The sequence below is a fragment of the Oncorhynchus keta genome, chromosome 31 (genome assembly GCF_023373465.1).
Source record: "Oncorhynchus keta strain PuntledgeMale-10-30-2019 chromosome 31, Oket_V2, whole genome shotgun sequence".
NCBI lineage: Eukaryota > Metazoa > Chordata > Actinopteri > Salmoniformes > Salmonidae > Oncorhynchus > Oncorhynchus keta.
Genome location: NC_068451.1, coordinates 17,390,876 through 17,410,061, shown reverse-complemented (window position 1 = coordinate 17,410,061; position 19,186 = coordinate 17,390,876). Strand labels below are relative to the sequence as shown.

Below are 19,186 nucleotides of genomic sequence, written 5' to 3'. Positions count from 1 at the left end.
CTTCCCCGGAGCCCCGTTTACCTCCCCCGGAACGCTTTAATGGCTGGTTCATCCTGACCCTTCCAGTCAGTTCATGGTGGAGGCCGATGCTTCGGATGTCGGAGTGGGGGCTGTTCTGTCCCAACATTCTGCCATGGACCTTTAGCTGCATCCCTGCACCTTCTTCTCCCACCGCCTCAGCGCCACTGAGTGGAATTATGATGTGGGGAATCGGGGGCTTCTTGCGGTGAAGATGGCATTGGAGGAATGGCGGCACTGGCTAGAAGGCGTGGAACATCCATTCATTGTGTGGACCGACCACAAAAACCTGGAGTATCTCCACACTGCCAAGCGCCTCAACTTCAGGCAAACTGCTGTTTACCCGGTTCAATTTATCCCTCTCCTACCAGCCAGGGTCCAAGAACATCAAGCCAAATGCCCTGTCTCACCGCTATATTCCCACGGTTACCACCCCGGAGCCCGAGACCACCCTTCCCGCCTAGTGATGGCACTCAGCTGGGGTATAGGAAAACAGGTTTGGGAGGTGCAGTGGTCCCAGCCAAACCCTGGGGGGAGCCCAGATAACCGGATGTTTGTGTCTGATGTTGTCCGCTCCACAGTCCTGGAGTGGAACCATTCCTCCAGGCTTGCCTGTCACACGGGCCCTCGTTGAGCCCTGGGAGGGGCCCAGATAACTGGATGTTTGTGTCTGATGTTGTCCGCTCCACAGTCCTGGAGTGGAACCATTCCTCCAGGCTTGCCTGTCACCCGGGCCCTCGTTGGACCCTGACCTTCGTGTGACAACGATTTTGGTGGCCTACTATGGTTCTGGGTGTTGCCACATTTGTTGCCGCCTGCATGGTCTGCACACAGAACAAAACACCTCGGCAAGCTCCAGCTGGTCTTCCCCAACCACTGCCTGTCCTTCACCGTCCCTGGTCTCATATATCCCTGGATTTCGTCACGGGTCTCCTTCCGTCTGAGGGCAACACTGCCATCCTGACTGTGGTCCACAGGTTTTCCAAAGCCGCCCACTTCATTCCTCTCCTCAAACTACAGTGAGCTAACATCGCAAAGATGGGCATCTACTGGAAGATGGGTAAAAAAGCAGACATTGAATATCCCTTTGAGCAGGTGAAGTTATTAATGACACTTTCTATGGTATCAATACACCCATTCACTACAAAGAAACAGGCACCCTTCCTAACTCAGTTGCCAGAGTTTAATGGCTGTGATAGGAGAAAACTGAGGATGGATAAACAATATTTTAGTTACTCCCCGATACTAACCTAAATTAAAGAGTGAAAAGAAGAAAGCCTGTGCAGAATAAAAATAATTCCAAAACATGCATCATGTTTGCAATAAGGCACTAAAGTAAACTGCAAAAAGTGGCAAAGAAATTAATTTCATGTCCTGAATACAAAACGTTGTGTTTGAGGCAAATCCAACGTAACATACTCAGTGATATGTTGGATTTGCCACAAATTAGATCTGTACATTAATTAATAACCACAGCTGTACTTGGTGATATATTTTTAGAAAATCAAAGGTGAGCCATTTTGGAAAAAATATGATCTTTGATAAGAGAGGTCAATGAAACCAACACACTTGTCTGTTGATCTGTAACTCATATGGACAGTGAGCTATTGACAATTAGACCTATCACAGGAGATATTTATGTAATATCAATAAATAAAAATTGCAATTCTAATGTATGTAGACTACATTTACATTACATTACATTTAAGTCATTTAGCAGACGCTCTTATCCAGAGCGACTTACAAATTGGTGCATTCACCTTATGACATCCAGTGGAACAGCCACTTTACAATAGTGCATCTAAATCTTTTAAGGGGGGGGGGGTGAGAAGGATTACTTTATCCTATCCTAGGTATTCCTTAAAGAGGTGGGGTTTCAGGTGTCTCCGGAAGGTGTTGATTGATTCTACTACTATGGACGAGCGCGTCAGAGACGTAACCTCAAGTGGTTTTAGATGTATATGTCATGTATGTCACACCCTGATCTGGTTCACCTAATAATAATAATAATAATATATATAATATAATAATATAGTGGTTCACCTGTCCTTGTGATTGTCTCCAGCCACTCCAGGTTTCGCTTATTATCCCCGGTGTATTTATCCCTGTGTTTCCTGTCTCTCTGTGCCAGTTCATCTTGTTTGCCAAGTCAACCAGCGGTTTTTCTTGCTCCTATTTTCCCAGTCTCCATTTATTTCTAGTCCTCCTGGTTTCAACCCTTGCCTTTCCTAACTCCGAACCCGCCTGCCTGACCATTCTGCCTGTTCTGAATACAAGCCTGCCTATCCCCTTGAACTGATTTGGTCTCGGATCTGGTTTCTGACCCCTGCCTGGTACTGTTTGGACTCTGACCTGGTTTATGAACTCTTGCCTGTCCCCCGACCTGCCTTTGCCTACATCTTATGTTATAATAAATCTCAGAGCTCAACCATCTCCCTCTTGTGTCTGCATTTGGGTCTCGCCTTGTGCCCTTATAACGTAGATAGGAAGCTATTCAATTAACGCTGTAATAAGAAAAATATTTCTAGAGAATCGAAGGGGAGTAATTAAAAATGTATAAGAGAGGTGAAGGAACCCACTACCATTGTCTGTAGATCTGTAGCTCAAATGGATAGGAAGGTATTGAAAGTTAGACCTATCACAAGAAATATGCCTATAAAATCAGGGAAGTACTGAACTGGAATTCTAATGAATGTAGCATGGATGAGTGGGGTCAGTTACTTCACATTATCTGGTTTTACATTTCCATTTCACATAGAACGGAGGCTTTTGAAAAGTATCCTTGTAAATGGGTCAAATATAGTACCCTTAGTAGTTAGAGGTAACTAATAAAAATGCTTGGCCCTTTAGTGACTGGAGGCCCTATGCAGTGTGTGTAATCGTCATATAGGGCTAACCCTCCTAAATTGGAATGCAAAAATGTGTAAGTCGCTCTGGATAAGAGCGTCTGCTAAATGACTTAAATGTAAATGTAAATATATGTTTTTATCACCGGTATTGCACTTTTACGATGGTCCCTAAACCATCAGAGCACCAGGAAACAGTATATTGCATTTTTCTCGGCTCTCTGAAGGGAAGAGTTTGACTATCGGTAAAAACATAGTGTGTACATTGCTCTCTACGGTCATCCAATTCAATATATATATATCACTCTCATCATCCTAGCACCTTCCGAATATCGAAAGTAAAAACACATTTACTGCGATATTCTACCCAACCAGGATATATCACAAAATAAGCTTCTGTGGATTTGTAACAATAAGATTCATTATGTAGTCAAAAAGGACGAACTCCTGAGGTGAGAGATGATGCTTTTAGGTTTTTGCCTTTGCTTTTTTTCTATGCAAGCCGCCAGGGGCAGGCTAGAGGACATTCCGCCAATAGCCTACCGCTTCCTGGTCAAGTAAGCAGCAGGCAGGGCAGCAAGAACATCGTTGGCGAAACAATACTATACACACACCCCCGTCCATCTGGAAACACGGGACGGACTGTGCATACCAACACTGATTGCGTTGGTGACTGTAGGCCAGGCAGGGAGGTGTGTCTAGTGCAGTTGGAAGAAAGAGGTAAATGGGTGGTGCTTGTGTGAATATCGTGGCGACCGAGAGGAGGTGTTTTGTAGGTGACTGTGTATCAACAGATGTGCATGTGTCCTAGTAAAAGCACTGCGGCTTTTAATCTGGACAGAAGTAGCTCGTAGGCTACACGAAGTAGGCGACCTGACCGAGGAGGTAGGTCTCTCTCTCTTCCACCCTCTCGTTCTTTTTCCCCTAGTGTTTCCTTATTTATTGTGACATTTATTTATTGTGTGACATTTAAATGTCATTTTCTGTGTAAGGAATGGTTTAATGTGCGTATGTTGCAGAATTTCAATGTGGACCAATGTCAGTATAGCTACAACCTTGGAAGGTGAAATTGTGCCAGTCGAGCTCATCGTGTATTCTTCTGTTGTCTGCTACATGCGAACAATGAGTATATTTCAGATGATTCCTCTATGAATTCTGGATGAAGAATATACTTTATTAGGGGGATACCCTCATATAAAGAGGTCGTCACTCCCATCTACTGTAGTTTAACATGTACTACAACATAAATACAGTATTTGGTAATAACACAGTAATAAACAAATTATGGTTGGTTTGTTTATTTGATTCATTGATTCATTAAAACAGCATTTTCATAGAAATTGGAGTAGAAACAATTTGACATTTAGACCCGCATTAACTGCAGCAAGATGAATGTCTTTCTTTCTCTCACTCTCTCTCTCGTTTGCTCTCGCAAACACACACACACACACACACACACACACACACACACACACACACACACACACACACACACACACACACACACACACACACACACACACACACACACACACACACACACACACACACACACACACACACACACACACACACAGGATTGTAAGTCCGGTAGCATAGGCCCAGGCCCAGCTGCCTCCTTCCAACAGAACACAGCCAGTCACTCTGTATGTATGGCAACTATTCACAGAGTTGAGCTGGTTTTCCGTTTCTGCTTGTGTGCTGGACAATGAGGCTTTGATCCCTGGCAGGCATTCAACCTAGACTTTGATCCATGGAGAATGCCTACAGTATGGTTAGAAACAGAACTCACTGTAATGTGAAATCTGTTATTAGTCAAAGCAAAGGCCTTATGGTTAGTTAATAAAAGCTTGTCTACATCATGATGACGGTATAAACATGTTTGTTGTTGTTGTATGCTACAAGCTCACTCCAGCTGACCCCCATACTCCTGATTGCTGTGTCAATGGCTGGATCCAAACACTCCAGTGACATTGGCAATCCTTTCCTCCATTTGTGTCATTTTGCAAGTTGCAATATTTCATCAAGATAACAAAAGGGTGAGGAACTTTCCAGGCAGAGAGATAGAGGAAACTGATAAAGCACCATTGTGTCGTAATGCAAAATAACAAGAGTTTTTATTACCGGTAATAACAAGTCTGTTTGTTACTGCTACCTTCCTGTTATGGTTGTGCAGGACCGACAGACTGACAGACAGACTGACAGACAGACAGGCAGGCGGGCAGTCTTACAAACTGATAGGCTGACTGACTGACTCTGATGAACAGACAGTCAGACAGAAGTAAGTAGCATTGTCGGATGTCTTCACCCTGCTCTCCATTCTCCACCACAATGCAGAAGGGCTTCACTCCTATGGGACAGAGTGAAAGAATGACTGTGCAGAAATAAAATGTGCACATTCAAGTGCAAGTATCAGTGTTTTGCACATGTGCCATAAATCAATGTTAGATAGAGGAGCACAGTAAATTTAGGACAGTGATGTTGGCTCTATTGATTTGGCTGGTATAAATTTGCCTGCCAATTTAAACAGCGACTGCATTTTGTGTGGAGCATGAGAAACTCTAGATAGACACATGCATAATCAACAGCTTTTTAGCCACTCATTCTGTCATGCTAAATCTATTTTAATACTTAATTATTTATTTTTACTCATTGGATTTGAGGGCAGAGAAATTGGCTCTGGGTTTGTACTCTTTCACAGGGCCTAACACCAGATGACCTGAGCTACAGTTAGACCTCTTAGTTTGTCCTCTTCTCTAGCTTGGATTAGTCCAGAACATGTGAAATGGGTCAATCGGCAACAGCACCACAAGTTTCCTGCTCTTCAAAGAATTCTGAAATTAATATTTTCCTTCTGGCGAAACCTGAAAGATACATTTTATTGGTAAAAGGGATAACTTCTCTTGTTCGTCTATTGCAAAGACGCAAAGATATTACCCATGATTTTGTGTTGCGCTGTAGAAGTGTTGCACCGTAGATACCAATATAAAACAGCCATGTTACCAACGGCTACACACACTAATACTGCTGAAAGGAGGGGGAGTAATGGATCCTCTGTTCATTAACAGGAAGTGATCATTATATGTCTGGGGCCACATCCAAAATAGGGCTCTGGTTAAAAGTAGTGCACTATTTGGGAAGCAACCTGGAACTAGTCTATAATCCTCTCAGCTGTTTTAAACACAAATAGATGATGTGGGGACTGGCGAGGCTATCAGCTGTTTTAAACACAACTAGATGATGTGGGGACTGGCGAGGTTATCAGCTGTTTTAAACACAACTAGATGATGTGGGGACTGGCGAGGTTATCGGCTGACTGCTTGTCTTCTGTTCTCCACCATCCTCCAGATCATGGAGCACAGCCCTCCACACTTCCTCCAGCAGAAGGGCTAAGAGAAGCTTCCAGGCAGTGCTGACTGACCGCTCTGCTCCCCCCATGGCCAACAACAGCAGTCCAGACCAGGGCCAGAGCCAGGGTCAGGGCCCCATAGCCAACAGCAGTCCAGGCCAGGGTCAGGGCCCCATAGCCAACAGCAGTTCAGCCCAGCCTCTTGGCCAGGCCGGGGCTGTAGTGGCCTCCTCCACCCAGCCTGATGTGGTCTACTGCAAGCTGTGCCTTAGTGAGCACCCCTCAGCAGCAACCAGCTCGCTGCACACCTGTGACTGTGTCTTCTGCACCCCGGTAGGTAGACAACACAAACCTGCCATAACTTCTCTTCTCATATCTGATACTGGGCAGGAAAATGCCTGTATTTTCTATTCTCCCTCTATTTTCATTCAACAAGACTCAGCTTTCAAACAACAGGACATATCTATCTGCCGAATCAAAATTATATATTTAATCACCGCTTTCCTGAAAGCATTTAGTTTCTCTTTCACTTTTATCTCTGGCAGGCAGTACTGTAGCTGACTATCCATCCGCACTGAGGTGGAGGTGATGTGCCTTGACACGGAGAGTGAGATATCCTGGCGTGGGGTTGGTTGGCAGGTGCTAATCTCTGCCTGGCTGCTGGCGTCGCTCGTAGCAGCAGTCTGAGTTGCTAGACCAAGGTCAAACATAGGGTGCTTCTCTATGCGCCTGGAAAGTAGTGCACTATATAGGGAATACAGTGCCATTTGGAACACAGCCATAGAGAGATACTGTCAACACAACACTGGTTACCACTTACCAGTACTATGCACTGATTTACAATAAACCCCATGCCTTCTGCATTCTGCTGTTGCTACAGTAGCTGGGTGAGGCTTGGTGTGACTCTTCTGACAAACAAAACGGCAGGTTTTTGCATGAACAGACTCGCAGGACTGCATTTTTTGGCTGCCTTGTCTTTAACATCAAATCATTTGTTAGAGAAGAGTCTAGTTCAAGTGCTAGTTACTGTATATCTCAGATACTGTCAACATCAATCCAGGGCCACTTTTAGTTGGTGAACGTTGTGGAGAGCTGACGTGGTTCCTTACTATACATGGCTACAGAGAGGCATGTTTCTGAACATTTCACAACATTGTGCGTTGCTGAACATGGCCCTGCTCTCTGGTTCTGTCCATAGACATATTATTCACATCTGTGTTTACGTCATTGGTTGTCTGTCCCCTCAGTGTCTGCAGCAGTATGTTCAGCTGGCCATCCGGGAGGGTGGGGGCAGCCCAGTCACATGTCCAGACATGGCTTGTCAGAGGACAGGAGTCCTACTCCACTCAGAGGTACTAGGCTTATACTGGATGTTGTACTGTGCTGTTCTACTGTATCTGTGACTCAAATGACACCCTATTCCCTTTATAGTGCACTACTTTTGACCAGGGCACATAGGGAATTATATAGGGAATAGGGTGCCATTTTGGACACATTCAAAGAACCACTGGTACACATCAATGTTTAGACCATTTGACTATTACACTGCTACTTTGCTATTACACTCATATGTATTTGCCTGTTACCACTAGTAGGGTTGGGTACCGTTGGGTAAGATTAATTTTCCAAACCTTTCTACATCTTACATCATGCCACCACACCTTGAACTTGCAAATGTCATTGTCAGGTGTAAATGGTAAATACTCTACAGCACAAGCCAATGTAGTGTTGCGATCAGGTCAGAGAGTTTGGTAATCAACCGCTCTTCTCTTGAAATGATTATCCCTGGTTAAATTCCGCATTTCTATAGAATGCAATACATTTCATTTATGTGGAATGCATTACATTAAAGCCTGTTCTCAGATCTGTTTGTGACAATGACCATAGAAGTTGACAATACAGCATAAACTGATCTGGGACCAGGCTGGTCCTCCTTTGATTTCAAATCAAATCAAATTTTATTTGTCAAATACACATGGTTAGCAGATGTTAATGCAAGTGTAGCGAAATGCTTGTGCTTCTAGTTCCGACAATGCAGTAATAACCAACGAGTAATCTAACCTAACAATTCCACAACTACCTTATACACACAAGTGTAAAGGGATGAAGAATATGTACATAAAGATATATGAATGAGTGATGGTACAGAACGGCATAGGCAAGATGGATGAGATGGTATCAAGTACAGTATACAGTATATACATAAGGTGGATTTTATGACATAATCACAGACGTGATCCATTCTGTTATTTTTTTGTGTTGTTTTGTAGATAGCCTGTTTTGCCCCTGCGGATCAGGTTGAGCTGTACCAGCGGCTGGAGTTTGAACGAGGTACGGTACCGTTCATTAGCTTTAGCATGCTGGTGAGGTGACTGGTGACGGCTGTCACGGCAACCAGGCTATTTCAGGTCTGGGCCATCTGGTGGCAGTGAGCTGAGCTGAGCCTGCTTCTACTATCGACATGCCTGGCATATTGTGGGGTTATAGTACCGAGAGAGACTCCCTCTAGTCCTTATCTTGACTCCCTCCCACCCCGTCCCAGTCCAGCTGAAAGGTTCTTGTAACTTTAGTAGCTACTAGACGGTTCGTCAAGATACCAGATTAGCATAAGGCGATTTATAAATAGCAGTTGAATAATTACTATATATTATGAAGTTGTTGTTGTTCTGTCTGTCTGCTGTTTTTGTTGGTTAAGAAATATGGTTGGTTGTTGTTGGCTTTGGTTTAGAGACAAAGGTCATTTCTGAGAGCGTGAAGTGTAGAAAAAGTCCCAGCTGGTTTTGACATTTGGTTGGTTTGCCTTGAAACAACAACACACTGAAACCAATATTAGTCACCGTTCAGTCATAAATCAAAAACCTTAAAAAATTGGATCTAGGAAAATTCTAACAAAGCACACAAAATGTTGTTATGGTGCTCCCCTGATAAGGACAACATGTGCCTTTGTTACGAAAGCAGTTATAAACCCCACTGAAATCCCTGCCCTGGCACATCTAGGATAAGCAGGCCTACAGTGCCTTCAGAAAGTATTCACACCCCTTGACTTTTTACAAGGTGGGATTCAAATGGATTTAATTGTCTTTTCTTTTCAACGATCTACACAAAATACTCTGTAATATCAAAGTGGAAGTATTGTAACATTTGTAAAATAAAAATGTAATAAAAGAGACTAATATATCCTGATTACATAAGTATCGAGGGAGATTATCAGTGGTCTTGTATGTCTTCCATTTCCTAATAATTGCCCCAACAGTTGATTTCTTCAAACCAAGCTGCTTACCTATTGCAGATTAAGTCTTCCCAGCCTGGTGCAGGTCTACAATTTTGTTTCTGGTGTCCTTTGACAGCTCTTTGGTCTTGGCCATAGTGGAGTTTGGAGTGTGACTGTTTGAGGTTGTGGACAGGTGTCTTTTATACTGATAACAAGTTCAAACTGGTGCCATTAATACAGGTAACGAGTGGAGGACAGAGGAGCCTCTTAAAGAAGAAGTTACAGGTCTATGAGAGCCAGAATCTTGCTTGTTTGTAGGTGACCAAATACTTATTTTCCACCATAATTTGCAAATAAATTCATTAAAAATCCTACAGTGTGATTTTCTGGATTTTTTTTCTAATTTTGTCTGTCATAGTTGAAGTGTACCTATGATAAAAATTACAGGCCTCTCTCATCTTTTTAAGTGGGAGAACTTGCACAATTGGTGACTGACCAAATACTTTTTTGCCCCACTGTACATACATGGACATACATGTGTTTATGTACATTATTGGTTTGTTATGTTTCAGGGGTGCAGCTGGACCCTAGTAGAGCATGGTGCCCGGTGCTGGAGTGCCAGGCTGTCTGCAGCGTTGGGCCCAGCTCAGAGGGCCAGCCTACATCCGTGCCCTGTCCAGCCTGCCACACCGTCTTCTGCTCTGGCTGTAGAGGGCCCTGGCAGGACGGGCACGCCTGCCCCGATCACCAGCCTATGACATCATCATCGCCTGACTCAGAGAGCAGGTCAGTCAGTCACAGTCAGGGCACCTTGGTGGTAAAAATATTGCTGATTGAAGTAGTAGTTGGCAGTACTGTTGCTTGTCATTTTGGAAATAAGTCAAATGAACAATTTGGTAAGAGTGTCTTGGCCTTTTGGACAAGCTAGCTACACCCAGTGCCCTTTCTAGTGTGCCACAGACAGTGTGCTCAGTGTGATCTTCAGATATTCTGCCAGTGTCCCTCTCTCTATACAGTATTCCACCCCTTCCACCCTTCAATGTGTGTGTGTGTGTGTGTGTGTGTGTGTGTGTGTGTGTGTGTGTGTGTGTGTGTGTGTGTGTGTGTGTGTGTGTGTGTGTGTGTGTGTGTGTGTGTGTGTGTGTGTGTGTGTGTGTGTGTGTGTGTGTGTGTGTGTGGTATTGGAAGGTGTGGAGGAAAGCTTAATGGAATGCCATTGTATCCCTGCCATAGAGGGGAGTCCCCTCTATGCCATCCATTTCTGTTTCTTTGGTAACGCGAAGTGCCTCATGTACTGGAGGAAATGTCCTTGAATCGATGGATGTAATGTACTAAATTATAACAGCATCAGACAAGACCAGAAAGTGTTCTAAAATCTTAGATTTGAGCCCCAAAGTCTGAGAGACAGAATGCCAGTTTGATGTTGTTGTGGGGGATTAACACTATTTGTCCATTTAGTAATACAATGCAGTTAATTCAATCCCTTCGTACCATGGTATTCAGTCAACTGGTTCCCTCATAGTTTCTTCTCCCCAAATAAATTAAGTTAAGCCGCCAATTAACATTAGTGCTAAATAAAGATGCCAGTCTGTGCCTCAGCTCTCATGATTTAACCCACCATATAATTATATTTACACTATAATGTATAGATATTATTAACATTCTTATTCTAATTCTGTCTAAACCCACTCTCCCTCACCTCCCCCACCACCCCTCCCCCTACCTCTCCCCCCATTTCCCCCACCTCTCCACCCCTCACCCACCTGTCCCATGGGGCCGGTCATGCAGTGACTCTGATCTACCCATCAAGCAGTGCCCCATGTGTGGTGTGTACATCGAGAGGAACCAAGGCTGTGCCCAGATGCTGTGTAAGAGCTGCAAACACACCTTCTGTTGGTACTGTCTGCAGAACCTGGATGTAAGTCCACATACAGTTATAGATGCTTCAATAAGTCTGAACCTACATGTTGTATGTTAATGGTGATACTGTATTCCTCTATGTTAAGATGAAACATTTCTGAGGTACTATGATAACTGTTGTTATATGTTAAGGTGATATATTTCTGAGGTACTATGATAACTGTTGTTATATGTTAAGATGAAATATTTCTGAGGTATTATGATAACTGTTGTTATTTGTTAAGGTGATATATTTCTGAGGTACTATGATAACTGTTGTTATATGTTAAGATGAAATATTTCTGAGGTATTATGATAACTGTTGTTATATGTTAAGATGAAATATTTCTGAGGTACTATGATAACTGTTAAGGTGATATATTTCTGAGGTACTATGATAACTGTTGTTATATGTTAAGGTGATATATTTCTGAGGCACTATGATAACTGTTGTTATATGTTAAGATGAAATATTTCTGAGGTACTATGATAACTGTTAAGGTGATATATTTCTGAGGCACTATGATAACTGTTGTTATATGTTAAGGTGATATATTTCTGAGGCACTATGATAACTGTTGTTATATGTTAAGATGAAATATTTCTGAGGTACTATGATAACTGTTAAGGTGATATATTTCTGAGGCACTATGATAACTGTTGTTATATGTTAAGGTGATATATTTCTGAGGTACTATGATAACTGTTAAGGTGATATATTTCTGAGGCACTATGATAACTGTTGTTTTTTGTTAAGATGAAATATTTCTGAGGTACTATGATAACTGTTGTTATATGTTTAGGGTGATATATTCCTGAGGCACTATGATAAGGGGCCATGCAGAAACAAGCTGGGCCACTCCCGAGCCTCCGTCATGTGGAACAGAACACAGGTGAGGTGACTCTTCTCATTTTACACTCCAGTAAACCAGGAAATCTGTGTTTTGCTATATCAAGTTTTCTTGTATGCCTGAATCAACAGTCATTGGCCTGACATGAAGTATGTGACATTCACATTTATTGGCCTCCTGCTAAACACCCTGTGTGTGCGTTTGTGTGTGTGTGTAAACCTTGTCCTCTTGGCAGGTGGTGGGCATCCTGGTTGGCGTCAGTGTCATCGTGCTGTTGGCCTCTCCTCTCCTCCTGCTGGCTTCACCCTGCGTCCTGTGCTGCCTGTGCAAGCCCTGCCGAGGCAAAAAGAAGAGGAGGAAGACGAAAGAGCTCACACAGACAGACATACAGCCAGAACTCAGTCCCACCAAATCATAAAGAGACTGCTCCTTCTTCTCACCATGGTCTGGGAATGGATCCATTCAGTCAGTTCAGGCACTGATTTTAATTCATGAATGGAAACATCTTCATTGAAAAGAATGGGGTAATGTTCAACTCATTCAATTTTAAATAATGTATTGAATTGACAGAATTGAAAACTGACTAGTACCCTGATTCCCACCATCTCACACACACATACAGTACAGGACCACTGTCTACCACCCTCATGTGCCAAACGTCACGATGCCAAACCAGTCTTGTTACAGTAGGTGCACAAGTGCCTCCATCCTACAGTGCCTGGTATTTGGTGGTATTTGTTTTGCCTTCCATTATATTATGCAAAAGTGTGTGTTGTTAATGAAAAGAATGACTGTAAGTAACATAAGTAACATAATGACTGTAAGTAACATCCTTAACCAATGCAAAACATGGTTTCATAATGTGCTGTGGAAACTGCATTGTGCACTGTATTGGGTACTGGGAGAAAAATGTGTACATCCCAAATGGCACCCTATTCCCTACATAGTATACAACGTTTGACCTGTCCCTGGTCAAAAGTTGTGTACTATCATGGGAATAGGGTGCCATTTTGAAAGTAACCAATGATATAGGGCTTCAAAGGTGCACATAGAAATATTTTCTGCTGCTGACAGATTCCACCTGGGATTCCAGACCAAATTTCTGTTGGATTCTATATAATACTACTATAATGTATGTAAATATGTATTTATGAAATAGTGTATATGGTGTTCTGTCTCGTTTCTAATTTTTTTCGTTGATGTTTCTGCATCAGATATTTTGTAAAAGATCAATTGTAATTGAAATAAACAACAGATATTGAACATGCCCTGGCTGCATAATATTATGTCTTAAATGTTTGTTTGCACATTGTTATATAATCTTGTTTACCCTGATTTATAACATGACCTTTCGAGATTCACCCAGTCATAGTCCTGTTTGTCTTCATAATCTTGCTACTGAAGACTAGAACTATAGTAAATGGAGCCCTAAAGAAGTCGTACAATGTGAATGACTGCAATAATGTTGCAATGTATTGATTAGCCTATCAGATCCAAAGTCTACCACGGAGTTTGGGAATGACATTTAGCGTTGACCAAAGAAGACGGTGATAGAGCTGACTAGTCTGTGGGTTTTGAAAGGTGGTTTGATGCTGTCAAACGGGACCAAAAAATATTATTTTGACAAAAATCTTAAACGGTTATTGTTCTGCTGGTTTCCAGAGACACCTTGTGGTAGATGTGAAGATTGCGTTTCTTATTTTCATTCAAGACGAAGTGGAACTTCGAGGGGAAAACTCAGAGATGATCTGAAGTTCTTAAAAGTATTTGACATCGCTATGGAAACAGAATTCTTTGCTGGTAAGCATTCTTTGCTTCAATTATAGCACACTTCTTCCTCAATCTCGGTTTTATATAGGCTTTAAGTCAGTGGCAATTGAGAATGCAAACAAAAGCTGAGATTGGAAGTTTCATGCATTCACCAAAAAATAACTGAAATTGTTTTTCGTCGTGCATGGCAGTTAGATGCTTTATAAATGTGAAGTTTCTGCAATATTTGCAGGGAAACCCGATTTTCCAAGGCAATGTTTTATTTTTTGCTTGATTCTGCTCTTCACTCCGTTGTCAGTTTAGCCTACATTTCACTGATCTTAGTAGCAGAAAGCATTTTTTATTTGTGTCCTTCAAGGCAGCTGTCAATGATCACGTTAGGCTGCGTTTCATTAGATTTTTTCAAGGCGGTTTGATCGCGGGGGAGGAACTAGTAATGTCTGCAGTTTTCGGTTTGGCTATTTGTTTAAAGTGTATTAGTCTATAAATAAATCTCTTTGCTAAAATTCGTCATCTCTCCCATGTCTCATTCGACCAGTAGTTGTTCTGAAATGTTTATTGCTTGCCTACATTTAACTCCCTATATGTTTAATATAACACACATACATGAATGATTAATTTCGGTTGCCTACGTGAAGTTTGTTCTATATAAAGTATTTGACTCTGATATGTGTGCCACAGAAAGTATTTGACTCTAGCCACAAAATTAAGGACATTTGAAGGGGGGAGGGTTTCGGCAAGGCCATTTTCTTGCCTGCCGAAATCCACATTTCAGAACAACCAGTAGTCGAATAAGACATGGGAGAGATGACGAATTTTGGCAAAGAGATTTATTTATAGACTAATACATTTGAAACAAATAGCCAACCCGAAAACTGCAGACATTACTAGTGCCTTCCCCGTGATCAAACCGCCATAAAAAATATCAAATGAAACGCAGCCTAACTTAATCATTGACAGCCGCCTTGAAGGACACAAATAAAACATGCTTTCTGCTATTAAGAGCAGTGAAATGTATGCTAAACAATGGAGCGAAGAGCAGAAATCTCAACTAGCAAACAAGTCGCAGCAATGAAGAATTTGAGTGTGTGCACATTCACTCGAAGGGGGGAGAGAATTCTGGCAGGGGGGAGATTTTCGGCACAACACAGGTACTCATTTTGGGTGCCGGTAGTGTTTATATTTAGGTGCAGCAGCGACACAATACTTTTGAGCCAATATTCTATAAGAGGAACAGGAGATCAAGCAGTAGAACATTTGAGGTGCCGGTACTCAATTCCCGTGAGCTCCTTCCCAAATCAAGCACTGTGCGATATTTTAGTTCTGGGTTAACCGAGATGAATGTATCACACAGGTATTCCGAAGATTCCTTATATACCCAACGCTGGAGCTCGAAACGTCTTGTGTTTCCAACACTACAATGCAGAAGAAGTAGGTGTGGCAAATATGAAAGAGCTGTGTGTGTCAGGTGTCATGGAAGTGCCTGTTGTCTTCCTGTTGCACAGTGAGACTCTACCTCCTTTACACACCTGAATGATCCCAACTGAGGTTTTCCCAGCAGGCTTCATGTAACTGTTTACCTGTGCAGGTGCTGCTGGGCAGACGTATGGAGGACTGGCTGAGATTCTCAGTCTGTTACTGGCACTCCTTCTGTGGGACTGGTAATGAATGTTCACATTGATTGCTTCAGGTCACTCTCATTTATACTGTACATAGACTACAGAAACATTTGCACATTTAATTCAATAAAGCACTGTCTCTTTCATTAAAAAAAACAACCCCGATCTCTCATCATGGGTCTGTCACGATAACGTCATGTGATGTATTTTGTTTTCCTCCATTTGACCCACCACCAGGTGCCGACCCTTTTGGGTTCCAGACACAACACAGACCCTGGAATGAGGGTGCTACCCCCATGGAATGTGCCAAGAAGAGACTCCATGCAGCCTTTGAGTTCTTCACCAAACTTGGTGTGAGTGAACTTCCACCCAAATACTGTACCTTTTAACATTTTGTCTTTAAGAATGTACAGCTTTAATAAAAATTAAAAACATGTAACCCATATAGATTCATATGTATGTTATTTTCAGGTGAAGTACTACACCTTTCATGACAGGTATTGTCACATTGTTCCTACAGTATCAAATCAATCATCTTCTTGGTAGTCGGTAGAGACATGGATAGAGTGGCCATTTATGCCTTGAAGAAGTTGCACCGTCCAAGATGCTTGGTCTAACTGTATACTAACTGGTCTCTGTTACCCTCCTATCCATCCTGTTGTATAGGGACATGTCCCCTGAGGGAAGCACTCTGGAGGAGTCCAACAGCAACCTGGATGAGATGACAGACCTGGCCCTGCAGCTGCAGAATAGGACTGGGGTCAAGGTGCTGTGGGTCACCTGTAATCTGTTTGCTCACTCAAGGTCTGCTTTCCTCATCCACCTTAGTCATTTTTACACTTCAAAGTAGAAGAGATGATAATCTGTTGTAGGCTGTATAATAGAGGATATATGGTATATTATTGGCTATATGCATTGTTTTTCACAATATTTATGTCTAATTGTCCATCTTTCACAATGAAGCCATCTCTTTGCCATTCGACTTGGAGCCTACATTTATTTTAATTAATGTTGTATTTATTGCTAATACCATAGGTACATGAATGGAGCAGCAACCAACCCTGACTGCCATGTTTTGGCCTATGCTGGGGCCCAGGTGAAGAAAGGACTGGATGTAGCCAAGAAGCTGGGAGCAGAGAACTTTGGTGAGATGAGAGAGGAAATAATATCTCATAATTTACCACCATGATTTCACTGACCCTGTCTTTGCCACCACCTAACCTGGTGCATGTATTTTTGTCTCCTTGTGCAGTCTTCTGGGGCGGCAGGGAGGGTTTTTATTCGATACACAACACTGATGTTGGCGCTGAACTGAAACATATGGCAAACTTTTTCAAAATGACTGTCAGTAAGTAGCTAGCATTGCTGTGTGTGTAATACATTGTTACCATAATACTGTACCAACTTTTAACTGTCACATACCATTTTCAGATGATAATCTGATTGTGTTTTTGTATATGAGAGTACAAGGAGAAGATAGGGTTGAAGTGCCAGTTCCTCATTGAACCCAAGCCTAAAGAGCCATGCAAACATCAATACGACTATGGTAAGGCTTTTAGGTGTATAACACAACATTAACATAATGTACACATCCTTACAATGTGGCTACTGTTGAACTATGGAGGCCCTCAAGAGTCAGTTTATCTGCATTACTAACCACATCTAAAAATTAGATGCTAGAAAATCTCTGATGCCTTTAATTTCCATGTTACATCGACTTTGAAGATGTTGCTGTTTCACCTTTTTATAGATGCAATGAGTGTCATAGGCTTCCTGAAGCATTATGACCTGGACAGCCATTTCAAACTGAACATCGAACCCAACCACACCACTCTGGCTGGGCATTCCTATGAACACGACGTCGTCATGGCCTCTGTGTAAGTCGCCATGTTGACTTTCACGTTTCCCAAACCGACCCCCTATCACCTGCTCTCTACCTTGATGGACTTGTGTAGGTCTGAAGAGATTGGATAGGTCGAATCAATATGTTAATGCTCCACCTTGCCCTCTGATAGGGTAGATGTAATGATAGGGGAGGTATAATTTTCACCATATTTCTTACACCTTTCAAAAGTGCATAGGGGTAGGGGCTAGAGGTATTTTTTGGACAGGGTAGTTGATGTCATTACTGGTAATCTGGATGTTCCAGTCCAGTTAACCTAATAAGCTTGTTGTTCTGGTGTGTAGGTTTGGCATGCTGGGCTCTGTGGACTCCAACACGGGTTCTCCTGACCTGGGCTGGGACACAGACCAGTTCCCCATGGACATCAGGAACACCACCATGATAATGAAGGTGACATAGGAGATAATGGACACACACACACAATTACTAATAAACAGTTATTTCATGATGATACCTATCAGAACGTCAGCAGGTAGAACAGAGCGTAAGACAATGTATTGTTTTATCCTCCCCAGACTGTGATAGAGCAGGGTGGTCTGCAGCCGGGGGGTCTGAACTTCGATGCTAAGGTGCGTAGGGAGTCCACGGACTTGGAGGACCTGTTCATAGCCCACGTCGGAGCCATGGACGCCTTCGCACGCGGCCTGAGGAACGCAGTCAGGATCATAGAGGAAGGAGTTATCACCAGCATGGTCAAAGTAATGAGGCATCATTTTCATTCATTCACGTATTCACTTAATCACTGGGATGGTCAAGGTACTAAGACAATATATAAATGAATATATTAATTCGTTCATGCACTTAACCTTATTTTACCAGGTATGTTGGCATTGCAAGGAGACAAAATGTAGTATATGTGCTGAAGAATGCTTATGTATTAGCTAGCTATGCTCAAGCTATATAAGCTTTCTCACACAACATCGCTGTCTTCTGACAGGAGCGCTACATGAGCTTCAGCCATGGGATTGGTCAGAAAGTAGAGGATGGCAGCACCTCATTGGAGGAGCTGGAGGTGAGGTCACTAGTGGAATAACAACATAGTACCATCTCTACAGCACTCATGTGTTTGTAACAACACTGTTGATTCAATGCTACCAAATCAGTATAATGTTAATGGCAGTTTTTGTTGTTTATTCTCAGGACTTTGTCAAGCAAAATGGGGAGCCCAAGGTCACATCAGGCAAACAGGAGAAATATGAAACGGTCTTTAACCACTACCTTTGAAGACATGTGGTGAAGTCTTGTTTGACCATGAAATCCCTTGTCCTGAGTGGTATTTTGTCCATCCAGACCTTTCATAATAGTATGCTTAGAGTGATATAGTTTTACGTGACTAACTATTATTACAGTTATAGTATAAAGAATTAATCAGTGGAGGAGTCTTGTGAATGTGGACTATTTTAATGCACACTCCTGTAATGTTGACATATGATTACATTATGAGGCCATCAATGGTAAAGACCAGAAATATGAATTTAATTTAGTATAAATTACATGGCATTTCAAATACTGAATTAAGGAATTAACTAATTGATCAGTTTTTCATACTGGAGTTGAATAAAAAGAAGCAAACCCTATTGTGTCAGTGCTTTGCATTACTATTATAATTATTAAAATAAATATATATAGTGTTGCTTTTTAGCTTCTAATGTTAGAGTAACATTAAAAAGGTTGATGTCTTGGCAAAAAGACTTTCAAAAAAACATTCAATATTTAATAA

The 19,186-nt window shown here is 42.2% G+C and overlaps 2 protein-coding genes across 4 annotated transcripts; both read left to right on the top strand.

Annotated features, from left to right (window-relative positions):
• The first annotated feature begins 3,126 nt into the window (after positions 1–3,126).
• LOC118364075 (E3 ubiquitin-protein ligase RNF144B-like) lies at positions 3,127–13,441 on the top strand. Of its 3 annotated transcripts, none has more exons than XM_052489782.1 (8): positions 3,127–3,749; positions 6,213–6,546; positions 7,461–7,565; positions 8,484–8,544; positions 9,997–10,210; positions 11,213–11,342; positions 12,127–12,216; positions 12,410–13,441. In XM_052489782.1, exons 2-8 carry the CDS (start codon positions 6,301–6,303, stop codon positions 12,590–12,592), a joined length of 1,029 nt encoding a protein of 342 aa, XP_052345742.1. In that variant the 5' UTR covers positions 3,127–3,749; positions 6,213–6,300; the 3' UTR covers positions 12,593–13,441. The 3 variants fall into 3 exon arrangements, with proteins under 3 accessions (XP_052345742.1, XP_052345743.1, XP_052345744.1); XM_052489783.1 differs by lacking the exon at positions 3,127–3,749 and adding an exon at positions 4,422–5,145; XM_052489784.1 differs by lacking the exon at positions 3,127–3,749 and having other exon boundaries at positions 6,398–6,546; positions 6,759–7,565.
• A 260-nt stretch (positions 13,442–13,701) lies between these two features.
• LOC118364569 (xylose isomerase-like) lies at positions 13,702–19,043 on the top strand. The gene is made up of 14 exons (XM_052489781.1): positions 13,702–13,974; positions 15,299–15,375; positions 15,533–15,605; positions 15,801–15,916; positions 16,035–16,060; positions 16,230–16,367; positions 16,599–16,708; positions 16,816–16,911; positions 17,026–17,109; positions 17,314–17,440; positions 17,751–17,856; positions 17,982–18,164; positions 18,404–18,478; positions 18,607–19,043. Exons 1-14 carry the CDS (start codon positions 13,764–13,766, stop codon positions 18,688–18,690), a joined length of 1,506 nt encoding a protein of 501 aa, XP_052345741.1. The 5' UTR covers positions 13,702–13,763; the 3' UTR covers positions 18,691–19,043.
• The last annotated feature ends 143 nt before the right edge of the window (positions 19,044–19,186 follow it).